The sequence below is a fragment of the Phytophthora infestans genome, genomic scaffold (genome assembly GCF_000142945.1).
Source record: "Phytophthora infestans T30-4 supercont1.41 genomic scaffold, whole genome shotgun sequence".
Lineage (NCBI taxonomy): Eukaryota > Oomycota > Peronosporomycetes > Peronosporales > Peronosporaceae > Phytophthora > Phytophthora infestans.
Genome location: NW_003303718.1, coordinates 916,174 through 927,902, shown reverse-complemented (window position 1 = coordinate 927,902; position 11,729 = coordinate 916,174). Strand labels below are relative to the sequence as shown.

The window sequence follows — 11,729 nt, the reverse complement described above, 5'->3', positions numbered from 1 at the left end:
AACAAACTCATAGCGTTGCTGCAAAACTACATATTCTATTCAGTTATCTAAAAGGCGGCGATCTCTACTTGGCCGCAGCGCTAGCAACGAAATCCTTCGCCAACTGCTTGACGTGCTCCACGTGCTCGTCGTCGCCCTGGTCCTGCTCGAACTGCAGGTACTTCTTGAACAAAAACTTCATCTTCTTAGCCGAGAACTCCATAGCCAGGAGACGCTCGAACAACGCGCGCACTAATGCCACGTCGCCGAACTTGATCTCCTTGTCCAGATACACATTCCACAGGTCCATGCGCTTCGGGTAATTAGCCAAGATGCCTTCGAAGATCGTGCGGGCCTTGTCCAGCTCACCCTGTTCGTACAGCAGCTGGCCGTACTTCAGAATAACCGGCAGATGCTTGTGAGCTGCAAGACTCTTGAGGCTGCGCTGCAACGTCTCGGCGGCCTCTGCGAACTGCTTCTGGCCAACGAGATACTGTAGCGAGCGGATCCACGTCTGTTTGCTGGTGCGGAACTTTTTCTGCATGGTAGCAAGCGTCTGCTTCACGTCTTCATGCTCCTCGGCGCGTGCGTAAAGATCGATCAGATGCAAATAAACACGCTTGGGGTGGTTCACTTGCAACGCGCTCTTGAACACGCGCAGGAAGCTCGCATCATCTCCGAAGTCGTGCTCCAAGTTGAGGTACGCCACCCACACATTCATCTTCTCCTTCTCATCACGGAACGAGACAGCAGACGTGGCGCGAACGGCAACATCACGGGCAAGATCAATATCCGTTAACGAGACGTGGAAGGCCATGAACTGGATCCACAGGTACGAGCTCTGCGGCGACACAGCCAGCAGACGCTCGTAGTCGCTCGCACTCTGAGGAACGTCCTCGTTGCTAGCTAAAGCCTTCTCGCGCAGAGCCACCCATTCGTCACTCTGCAGCCGGTTCTTCTTGCTGGACTTTGACGAGTTGGCAGCTTCCTCTTCATCGTCTTCCTCATCAGAAGAATCGTCGTCATCCTTCGAGTCCACCTTTTTGCTCAACACGTCGGAGAATCCGTCCCAGCTGAACTCCACCGGAGCAGCATTGCTTGCCTCTTCGTCATCAGACGAGGATTCGTCGTCGCCCAGGTCAATCTCCATCGTCGCCGGCTTCGATCTCTTTATCACCGGTTTCTTGACTGGGGCTTCTTCCTCGTCGACATCCATGGGCTCGGCCTCCTCTTCCTCGTCACTGTCAGCCTCCTCGTCATCCGAATCCTCTTCCGAGCTGCTCTCTTCACCCTCGAAGTACGAAGGCTTTAGACCAAATGACACACGACGATCCTCGACCTTCAACACCTTGGCCTTGACATAGTCGCCCTCCGAGAAGATCTGGTCCAGCGGCTGTGTCACCTTCTCGTCGGCAACCTCCGAAATATGACACAACCCACTGATAGTAGTCTTCTCGATGCGAACGAACACACCGTACGTTTGCACCTTGGTGATCGTACCCTTCACCGTCAGTCCCTCCTTAAGATCGCTCCACTTGAATACAGACACGTCGTCCGAGACGACAGACGCCTTCAGGCTCAGCTCCAATCCACGGTCAGACTTCTTCGTCACGCGTCCAGCAACCAGTTTACCCGAAGGAAATTGGGTCTGCGGGTCCTTGACGAAGTCGTCGCTGAGGTCACGGAGCATGACACGAGCTGTCGTGTGGCGGTCCACGCGAACGAAGCATCCGCTCGAGGTGGTTGTGGCCACGATAGCAGGGACCAAGTCGCCCACGTTGCGCTCAGCAGACTTCGAAGACTTCTTCGCGTACGCCTTCGGACTGTCCAAAGCGTCTTCACGCAGCGACAGGTCGATGTGATTGTTACTGGTCGACAGCACAACGCAGCGCACGACCTTTCCGACAGAGAACTTAGGCAGTTCCAGCATGTCGTTCTCCCACTTGGTCTGCAACTCAGTGATACACACACGCCCGAAAGTGTGGACTCCAATCTGCACCATGATCGACGGCGGCCGAATTGCAGATTTCTTGGTCGAAATCACACCATTCACAATGGTTCCAGACTTCACAACAGCCTGGCTCTGCGCCGAAGAAGCGTGAATCACGGACAGGTCCACAGTCTTCTTCTCATCGTCCACTTGGAGCACAAAGCACTTGACACGCTTGCCAACAGGGTATTTGCCTTGGAACTCGCGTACAACATCCACGTCTTCAGATACTTCGACGCAGCTGAGTGTACCCGTGACGTTACCGCTAAGCTTGACCGTGAGATGATCAGCATCCTGGTCTGACACGACACCCTCGACCGAGTTGCCTTCCTTCAGGAGCGCACGGCCAGCACTGCCTTCCAGCCAGTCGGGACGAACAAAGCGTTGAACATCCTCTACCTTTTCGTCGCCAGCCACATCCTCGGAACGCAGAGATAGCTGCAGAGCATGAAACTTGGCCGGGTTCTCCTCGCTAACAGGCTTAAGCTTGTTGGCACCCTTCGCCGACACGGCGATCACACGGCCAGTAACCGTGGTGTTGACTGAGTACCTGTCGAACGGGTGAGAGTGGCCGGATTTCTCGTCGATGCCATTGACATCCACGATTGACACCGTTGCGCGCACCTTTCCAGCCTTTTTGTGCGTCTCGACGCGAATTTCCATCGAGTTCTCCGAAATACCAGAAATGACACCAGTTAGGATGTTGCCAAGCACCAGATCCTCCTGCGTGTACTTGGGCACCTTGGACGACGTTTTGCGCGAAGAAGCCTTCGTCTTGGCAACAAGTTCCTCTTCCTCCAAAGCCAGCAGCGCCAGATCGTCGAACGGCGTCGAGTTAGAGACACTTTTCAGCGAAGGTTGCACCACGCGGCACTCTATCGAAGCGCCCACTTCAATTCCGAGCTGACTGCTGGTCTGCGACGGGCACCAGAAATCACACAGCTGCACCACTCCAAACTGCAGCAGATCAGCGTTCTGCGGGTCCGGAAAAGACACCACCGCGTACTTCTCCGTTGGACTCACCGCCAAGACCGTAGCGGCAGCGATCTTTCCGCCAGTCTTCACGCGTTGCTTCTGCTTTCGCGACTTCTTAGATCCGCTCTTGACTAGCGATTCGTCGGCAGCTCCGTAGTAAACATTCTTGCTGAAATCGTAGTCCGTCAGCAGCAGCTTCACAGTGTCGCCTTCATCCCACTCGTTGTTCTTCTCGGTCACCGAAGGTACCAGCACCGTAACAGTCTCCTCGTCCGTCTCCAGAGCGAAGACAGCACCGTACGGACGAACACCAACAAACTCCGTCTTCTCCGATTTACCCAAAGCAAAAGGGGATTTCTTCACCTCAGCAGCGTTGCGCACAGAAGCCTGTTCCCGAAGGTATGCCTGGAAAAAGGCGGGACGCGCCTTGTTGGTGCTGTTCGTAGGCAGCACGAAATTGCTCTGCTGGAACCCAACGACGAACTGCTTCTTCTCCTTGTCCATCTTCGCAACAGAGCACGTCACAGTCTCGCCAATTTCGAACATTTCCTCGTCAATCTGACCAACAAACTGCTCCTTGAGGAATCCCTTGGGAGCGACAGCAACGAGGTTGTTCAGAAACTTGACAAAGACGCCTTTCGACACGTTCACAGACGTCACGTAACCGATAAGAACAGCATTCTCCTGTACATCTCTGAAAGTGCGCGGCAAAATGGCTTTACGAGAAGCGAATTCAAGCAACAGCGGCTTCTTCGAGAGCATCAATACACCATCGGATTCTTGAGAGACAACGAGCAGCGGCTCCGAGATCACGTCGCCAGCACTGAAGCGCTTTACAATCTTGTCCACAAGCGACGTGTTGCGCGGGAAGTCGGTCAGCTGCACGAAAGGGAGCACGCCCTCCATACCGTCCTTGGTCTGCACACGGAAGCACGTGGTATCAACGTCTGTAATCTTGACGTTAGTGATCTTCGTTCCCACGAGCTTCGAAGCGATTTCAGGGGCGGCAGTAGGTTTGTTGCCTGAGCTGTTGGACGTCGTGTCAAACGAGAGCATCAATCGCTTCCTGTTGGCATCACAACGAGTCACTCGCGCCTTCACCACTTGACCTGGAACGTAAGCTTCTTCCAGGTTCTCAATGCCAGCCTGCTGCAATACAGCCATGGGAACGAGACCGTACACATTGTTGTAGAAGGTGACAATCACACCATACTCGCCAATCTTGGTGATGAATCCGTGTGCGATAAGACCCATAGTAGCTTCCTTGAACGAGCTCAAGACAGGCAGGTCCGAAGAGAGCAGTCCCGACTTCATCGTCAGGTACGTCTTGTTGGCGTCAAGGTCCACATGCAGCACTCGCGCACTCGTAGTCTTGCCAGCCTTGTACTTGCCGCTGTTCGCCTTCTTGTTCAGTAAAAAGGCCGGCATGTGCTGCGAAGTGACCAGACCACGAACACCTTCGCTAATCTCCATCAGAATCCCCCACGACTCGACAGACAGAATCTTGCCGTTCACCTTGGTGCCAGGCTTCAAATCCTTGTGACGCAGCACCGTCTGCGAAATCGAGTGTTCCGTGCAGCTCACGCTCGCAACGGCGTCGAAGGGCGAGAAGCCCAACACACGACACTTGATAGAAGATCCCACGGTGAATTTCTTCTCCAACTTGTCCACCCGCTTGTCTGACACGTTGGAGATGTGAACATATCCGGGCGCAAAGGCCTTCCACTTAGCATTTGTCGTGTTTTCTTTCTTGTCGCTGGCATCTTCCATGTCGACGTCCTCGTCCTGGCTCTTCAGTGACAGCAACATGCCAATACCGACGTCAATCCGTTCAATGGTGGCTTCTTCGATAATATCCCCAGCGGAGAACAGCGACTCTGGAACTTGCAAGTGCACCACGTGTGGGGCCATAGAAAGCGTGATCTGCTTGGCGATGTAATCGATGCTGACGATACGTGCACGAGCCTTCATACCCTTGCGATACGACTCTTCCCAGCCGCGTTCACAGGGCAGACTCATGTGGTTCTGCTCGACTGTGGCGGAGAAGAAACTGAGGAACGTAACACTCAGTCCGTTCTCCAACACGTCCTCGACACGGACATTGAGCAGCATGCCAGGCACCAGCTGCTTCAAGGTAAACGAATCACCGCGTGTGACGGCCTTGACGACTTGGCTGCGGTCGATGGTCACTGTCGCTGTGTTGGTGTGCATGTTCATAGACACCACGTTGACTAATAGATGTTGACCCTTGTGTGCAGGCGTCGTGAGCTCCTTGCGAGGCACGAAGGCGTGCACGCCACGGATGCCCAGGTTGACAATGGCGCCGTGGTCCTCTACAGACGACACCGTGGCATGCAGAGAGGTGCCCTTAGTGAGGCTTCCAGGGCTAAGCTCAGCGTGGAGCAAAGACGTGCGTAGTGACAGGTGAATCTGCTTGCGCTTACCGGTCTTTCCGGTGGCCAACACTACGCAGGGTACAAACTGTCCGACTTTAAAAAGGGTACTGAGTGGCTGCAGCTGCTCGTCGTCTTCCCCCTGTTGCTTTTTCGTCTTTTTGGTCTGGAGGAAGTCGTAGAACTCGTCCGAGCACTCGTTCAAAGCCACCGTGCCGTTGAGTTTGTTGGGCAGACTGATCATCAAGTCCTGCCCATCCGTGATTTGACGCACGCAACCGAGCAGTAACATGCCCTTGCGCAGCGCTTTGAAGGTGAGCAGCGTGGCCTTTGCGGCCTTGAGATCATCTTTCGCGTTGGTTTTCTCGCTCTTGGCTGTTTTCTTGGCCTTCTTTTTGGGCTGCTCTTCGTCTGCTGCGGCCAGCCCACGCTTGCCGAATAGCGCCTCACCCGGAGCGGCTACAGACCCAGGTGCCTTCTGGCTTGAAGTCTTGGGCTTCCTGCCACGCGGGAAACTCGTCGCCGCTGCTGCTGCTGCCACCGCCATTGAGTCACGCAGGAGACACAAAAAGGTTGAGCAAATGCGGAATGGCCAAAAAGCAACGTTTCGAGGACCAACGATTGGTTTGGCGATGCGCCGCAGTGATTGGCTATCCCCAAATAAGTACGATTGCAAAATAAGGGTCGAACTTCAACTTCCTGGGCTCAAACTTTTTTTTATTAACGAATAATGCCGAGTAGAGACCAAATTGTGTACCGTTTTGGCGGTACTCGAATAATTGTGTACCGTACCAAATATAATACACCAATGACCAGAACCACCAATTTTCTTGCTCGGCTCTCTTTATTCTGAGTTTTACCAGTCCCTTCAAGCCCTCAGCAGCCAAACCATTCCCAGTGAAGATGCCGTCGTCACGCATGCCCAAGTCAATGGCCAAGAAGAAAGAGGTCGCTCAGTGGATCGAGTAAAACGGCGGTGTGCCCACCCCAGCCGCTGGGTACTTCAAGAATGAGCGCGGCTGGAAGGTTTCCAAAGCTCAGGTACGCTACTGGTGGAAGCAGCGCACCGCTATCAAGGCCGCGTCAGCGCTACGCAGCCGCCTGACTGGGGCGGGTGCTAAGCCACGGATCTCCGAGATCGAGGATATCCTGTTCGATCAAGTGCTGTTTCGCCGGTCTGCTAAAGAGAAAGTCTCTCGTGATTGGATTCGCGACGCTGGGCAGCGGCTTGCCGCATCCGAGCTGGGCGATACAGATTTCTTTGCGTCGTACCGCTGGGTCAACGGCTTCATGCGTCGGTATGGACTGTCGCTGCGCCGCACCACCAATCTTACCGTGCTAACCGATGACGTGTTGACCGACCGGGCGGTAAGCTTTCTAAGCTATCTCACGTCACGCATCAATGGGCTTAGCGACGATCACACCATCCTGATGGACGAGACGGTAGTCTACTTCTAGGACCCGCGCCGCCAGACGGTGGACCAAGTTGGAGCTCGCCACGTTGTGCTAAAGACTACGGGATTTGCTTCAATGCGGGTGACGGCTGTGCTGACCGTCATGGCAACCGACCGCAAGCTGCCCCCGCTGGTTGTCTGGAAAGGGGCTAAGCAGGATGGCAAGATTGAGCGCTACGGCAGCGTCTACGTTGTAAACCAACTTAAGGCATGGGTCGACTCGGCGCTTCTCACTCGTTGGCTGGATCTGGTGTTTCCGCCTATTTTCGACACGTGCACGCAGGGAAAAGCGCTGGTCTGGCGACAGCATGCGTGCACACATCTCTAAGGTGGTGAAGGCTCGGTGCGCCGCGAAAGGGGTGCAGATGTTCGTCATCCCAGGAGGACTGATACCTTACGTGCAAGCGGGAGATATCGGGATCTACAAGTCGTTCAAGGACAAGCTATCGCCCATCTTTAATAGCTGGAAGAAGTCTGATGCTGTGCTCTACACTCGCGGAGGAAATCCAAAGCCACCATCGGTTAAGACCGTGGCGAACTGGGTGAACGTTGCTTGGCGCGATGATGTTCCAGCTGTCGTCGTTGAGCGCTCGGTGGCAGCAGCTGGGTTTTCTCCAAGATTTGGAGATTGGCATGTGGCGCGACACGACGTTTACGGCGAGCTCTTTTGCTCAAAGTGGAAGGAGCGCATTAGAGAAAATGCTGACGACGTGAGCGACAGCGGAGGTGCCCTCAGTGAGGACTGTATCGATGAGTTTACGAATTGGGACAGCGAAGAGTCTGTGTAGGACTAGAATTAGTGTACCGGTCCAATTTGAGTACCTTTTAGTAAATGAAGGTATAATACAGGAATTGTGTACCGTATACAAATTGGCATTTTCCATTATTAAGTAAATACAGCGATCATTACCTAAAGAAAGAAGTTCTCACCTAGAAGGCTAATGCCGGTCACACCGAGAAACTTGAGCTGGAGGAGCGGGCTCGCCGCGACCGCGAAGAGGCGCGCGTCGTACCCACATGTTGGATGGAGTCATTACCAAGTACCCCTCAAAGTGAGAGCTGGGAGAGCTCAAGGACTGTCAAATACGCAGATGTGAGATAAAGTTTGCATTTTATAGTGTAATTAGTAGCTTTAGCTTCCGGAAATCACATATGCTTGCAAACCTCGTTTTGCTTTAGCCTCAATCGTTATCTGTTTCCAGCTTTACTTCACTTACACGGATCAGTTATATCTACTTGTACTCGATGTGAGCGCGTTTCGCCATTATTTTTAACCATCTTCGTCTTTAGTGACACTTAATAGTCTGGCCTACTTGTACATGTACACAATTCAAACGCTTTTTGTAACGGGTACGTAAACCCCAAGTGTACTCCTGGTTGACACGTCACACTTCGGGATATCTGGTATATGGTACCAGGGTCGTCAGAGGCCAATCATTGGCTGATAACATAGCTTTACTAAAGGTGATTTATAGCTTGTAAATTTAACTCAAGCTTAGCCTACTTATAAATGCATTCAGTTTACAACTTACCTTTAATTGGTCACTTCGCTTCCTTTGACAAAAGGGACCTGTTAGCTACTGTTCACTGAGAGTTAATATACTCTCGGAAGCCAACTTTCTCTAGCGCAAGGTGCTGTGTGACCCCATCACACTTGGTAGCACTTGTAGTCAATCCACGCCAACGCGGGTAGACGACCTGAACCTCTCTGAAGCTCGTCGCCATGAATAGGAACGACTTCTCCAATCTGAACGACACACGGTTCGAGTACACTCGGAAGATGGCTGGCATCGTCGGGATGGAGGCTATGCAGAGCCTGGTGGCGTCAACACCGGCCGAGGAGCTCGAGCGTGTCAATGCGTTTGACGCCTACGAGCGAGGGCTCATCGCACATGTGCGGGAGAACCTGCAGGCTCCGGCGGTGGAAACAAATCCGCCACACCTGAAGCCAATACGGCTGAAGGTTAAGCCGTATGAAGGGAAGGAAGGTGAGAACCTTCACTTCTGGGTCCGAGAGGTAGAGCTCGCGATGGACGCGGCTCTGATCTCGACCGAGCAACTCCGCGTTGCTTTTGCGCTCTCCAATCTTAGCAGTCGTGCCAAGAGCTGGGCGTACACGCGGGAGGCGACATCGCCTGGTTGTTTCACATCCTAGGCTCAGCTGTGCGAACTCCGAACCGCGTTCCTCCCGGCGAACTACGAGTACCGGCAGCTTTCGCGCTTCCTCTCATGCAAGCAAGAAAGGCGCGAGCTGCACAAGTACGTCCAAGAGATGCGGGGGCTCGCGGCGCTCCTAGTGGGCAACCCACTCAACGAGCACATCAAGGTGACTGTGTTCATGGACGGCCACCAAGGTCCGGCGTGCACTCAGCTGTTCCGGGTGCAGTCAAGCACCCTCGAAGAGGCGATTCAAGTAGCCCTTCAGGAAGAATACAGCAATCGCCAAGGGCGTACGCCGGCCTCAGCATGGCCTGGAATTTCTTTGTCGACTTCCGGTCGAGCGAGCCCCAACGAACCAGTTCCCATGGAGCTCGGGTCCGCCGAGCAGCGTGACATCCGCTGCTTCGGCTGCGGGAAGATGGGAAACTTCTTCAAGCGCGACTGTCCCGCGGAGAGACACCGCAGGCGGACTTTCCCCAAGCCCGTCCTCGAGGGTCGCTGGCAAAACCCAGGATCCCGGGGACAGGGGAACGCCGGAGACCAGTAGGAATGGGGCTCCCTACTGGGGAAGGCCTAATCTATGTGAGAGGTGCGCAGGTGGCGCGTACCACGGGGACTTAACCCCTGAGAGTTTTTGCCTTCTCGAATCGGCGAAGAGCAGCGGCGGGCTGCTTGTAGTACACGGGTGTGTACGGGGATACGATCACCCTTTAGAATTTTGATCGATTCTGGGGCGTCGAAGAATTTCGCACGCCGCCAGACGGTTGCTCGTTAAAGCAACAAGCTGTCCGATGCTTTATGAGAAAGCAAAGGCAACGGGACGGTGTCAGTGCGACTGACCGACGGGAAGGTCGTCACTGTCCCCAACATCCAAATGGATCTGGCCGTCAAGTTCGAAGACTTCGACAGCCCAAAATAGTTTACCGTTCTCGACATGGATCCCAACGATTTGATCCTGGGCATGCTCTGGCTCGAGGAACACGAGCCTTGTATGACTGGCGAGGCCAGGCAATCGGTGCCAGCCGTCCTGTTAAGTCTGACAGAGCATTGGTGAGTCATGTTCCCACCTCTGCCAGGACCCGGGGCGCCCGCAAGGGCTGCCAGTGTACCGAAGCATCCATCAGATGCTTGGGAGTCGTCAGCGTATATGACGACCCTGACGACGCTTCGATGGTGGCGGCGCAAGGAGGCGCTGACCAAGTGGGTAACTTTGGTCCACAAGCGGGTAACATAGTTCCCCAGACAGCTGCAGCTGTCACGAACGCTGGTAATATACGTGTCCAAGGTGGGTAACAAAGCTCCACACACGGTCGTCCAGACCTTAACAGAAGAGGAAGACGTCGGATACGCTTCCTGTGTGGGTAACACAGTGCCACACGAGGTCACCCAGACCATAACTGATGAGGAAGACGCGGGATGCGCTTCCTGTGTGGGTAATATAGTACCACACGAGGCCTCGAGTGCTCGGATGTCGGCACCACGACTTCACCGGACATGGGTAGCGAAGTTCCACGTCACGGTCACGGTCGCCGTCGACGACGACGCCGCCGCCGCCGAAAGTTGGATCTCTTTTAGATCGACGTCGCTTCAAGCAACTCGGAGTCCGGGGCGCGGGCTCCTCCGACACGGCCGGTGGAAGAGTGTTATCACATCTTCGATGGCGAGACCGGTTTACCCGTCAAGGCATCTGGTGTCCACTTGGAACCATTGCTAGAGGTTGCGGATATTCTGATTTTCGAGGAAATGACGACTGAGGCTTTCCTGGCCAACCTCAAGGCTGGGGAGATTGCCGAGACGGTGCTCATAAGACCAGAGGCCACGGGGGAAGTTCTGAACTCGTCGTGGACGAGGACGTCCTGAAAGAGTTGAGCAAGCAGCGTCAGACGCGCTTGGGCTCTGGTATCCGTTACCCTTTTGCTTTCATAGTAGGCCAAGTAAATTGCACACCATACAAAAAAACTAACATTTTCGTAAAATCAACACAATCTGCTGGTTTTGTTGACATATACCGCACTGGCGGGCGTCTATCACTTTGAAAGGGAATTACAATGGCTCACTAGCCATCAAAAACAAAACCAACACTATCTGCATGTTTAACGTCGTTTTGCGCTTGGCTGCTGATTGGAGAAATATGTCGAACCATTTTGAGCAAAGGTGAAACTTATTCGTAACGCCATTGGCCGCGCCAGTTCCTTCGAGCCAGAAAAATGCCACACGACGTGTTTTATAAAACCAACAAGTTTTGCTTATTCTATGAAGGATTTGCCGCCTACTTCAGCAAAACATGCAGCATTCGTTGGTTTTGGTAGCAAAAAGGTTAAGAACCCAAGGATCCGGTGTATCATTTGGTGATGGAGTACGCGGACATGGTGAACAAGCACCCACCGACCTAACTCCCACCGGATCGAGGCGTACGCCATGAAATCGATCCCGTACCTGGTACAAAGTACTATGCCTCCACTTTTTATAACGTCCCTTTAAGCTAAGCTTGGTAAACGTAAGTGTCTTCCATGCAAACAGTGCGAGGTCATCGATGGCTTCGTCGATGCGAAAGCGAAGGCAGGCATGATGCGGGAGTCAAAGCCTCGCACTTGACGCCAACCTTCTGCGTTCGGAAGCCGAACGGGAAGTGGCGTCTAGTTCACGCTTATAACAAGCTGAGCAACGCGACGGTGCCGGCTCAGACACTAATCTCACGAAAGGATGTTTTGTTGAACAACATGGCTGGAAGCGCACTGTACAGTGGGCTGGATTTGGTTGACGGATACTACCAGATCC

The 11,729-nt window shown here is 53.8% G+C and overlaps 1 protein-coding gene across 1 annotated transcript; it reads right to left on the bottom strand.

Annotated features, from left to right (window-relative positions):
* Positions 1-49: 49 nt before the first annotated feature.
* On the bottom strand, positions 50-5,884 carry PITG_16107 (rRNA biogenesis protein rrp5; the record flags this gene model as incomplete). Its single annotated transcript, XM_002897832.1, has 3 exons — positions 50-1,173; positions 1,270-5,447; positions 5,523-5,884. 3 exons carry the CDS (start codon positions 5,882-5,884, stop codon positions 65-67), a joined length of 5,649 nt encoding a protein of 1,882 aa, XP_002897878.1.
* Between the last annotated feature and the right edge of the window lie 5,845 nt (positions 5,885-11,729).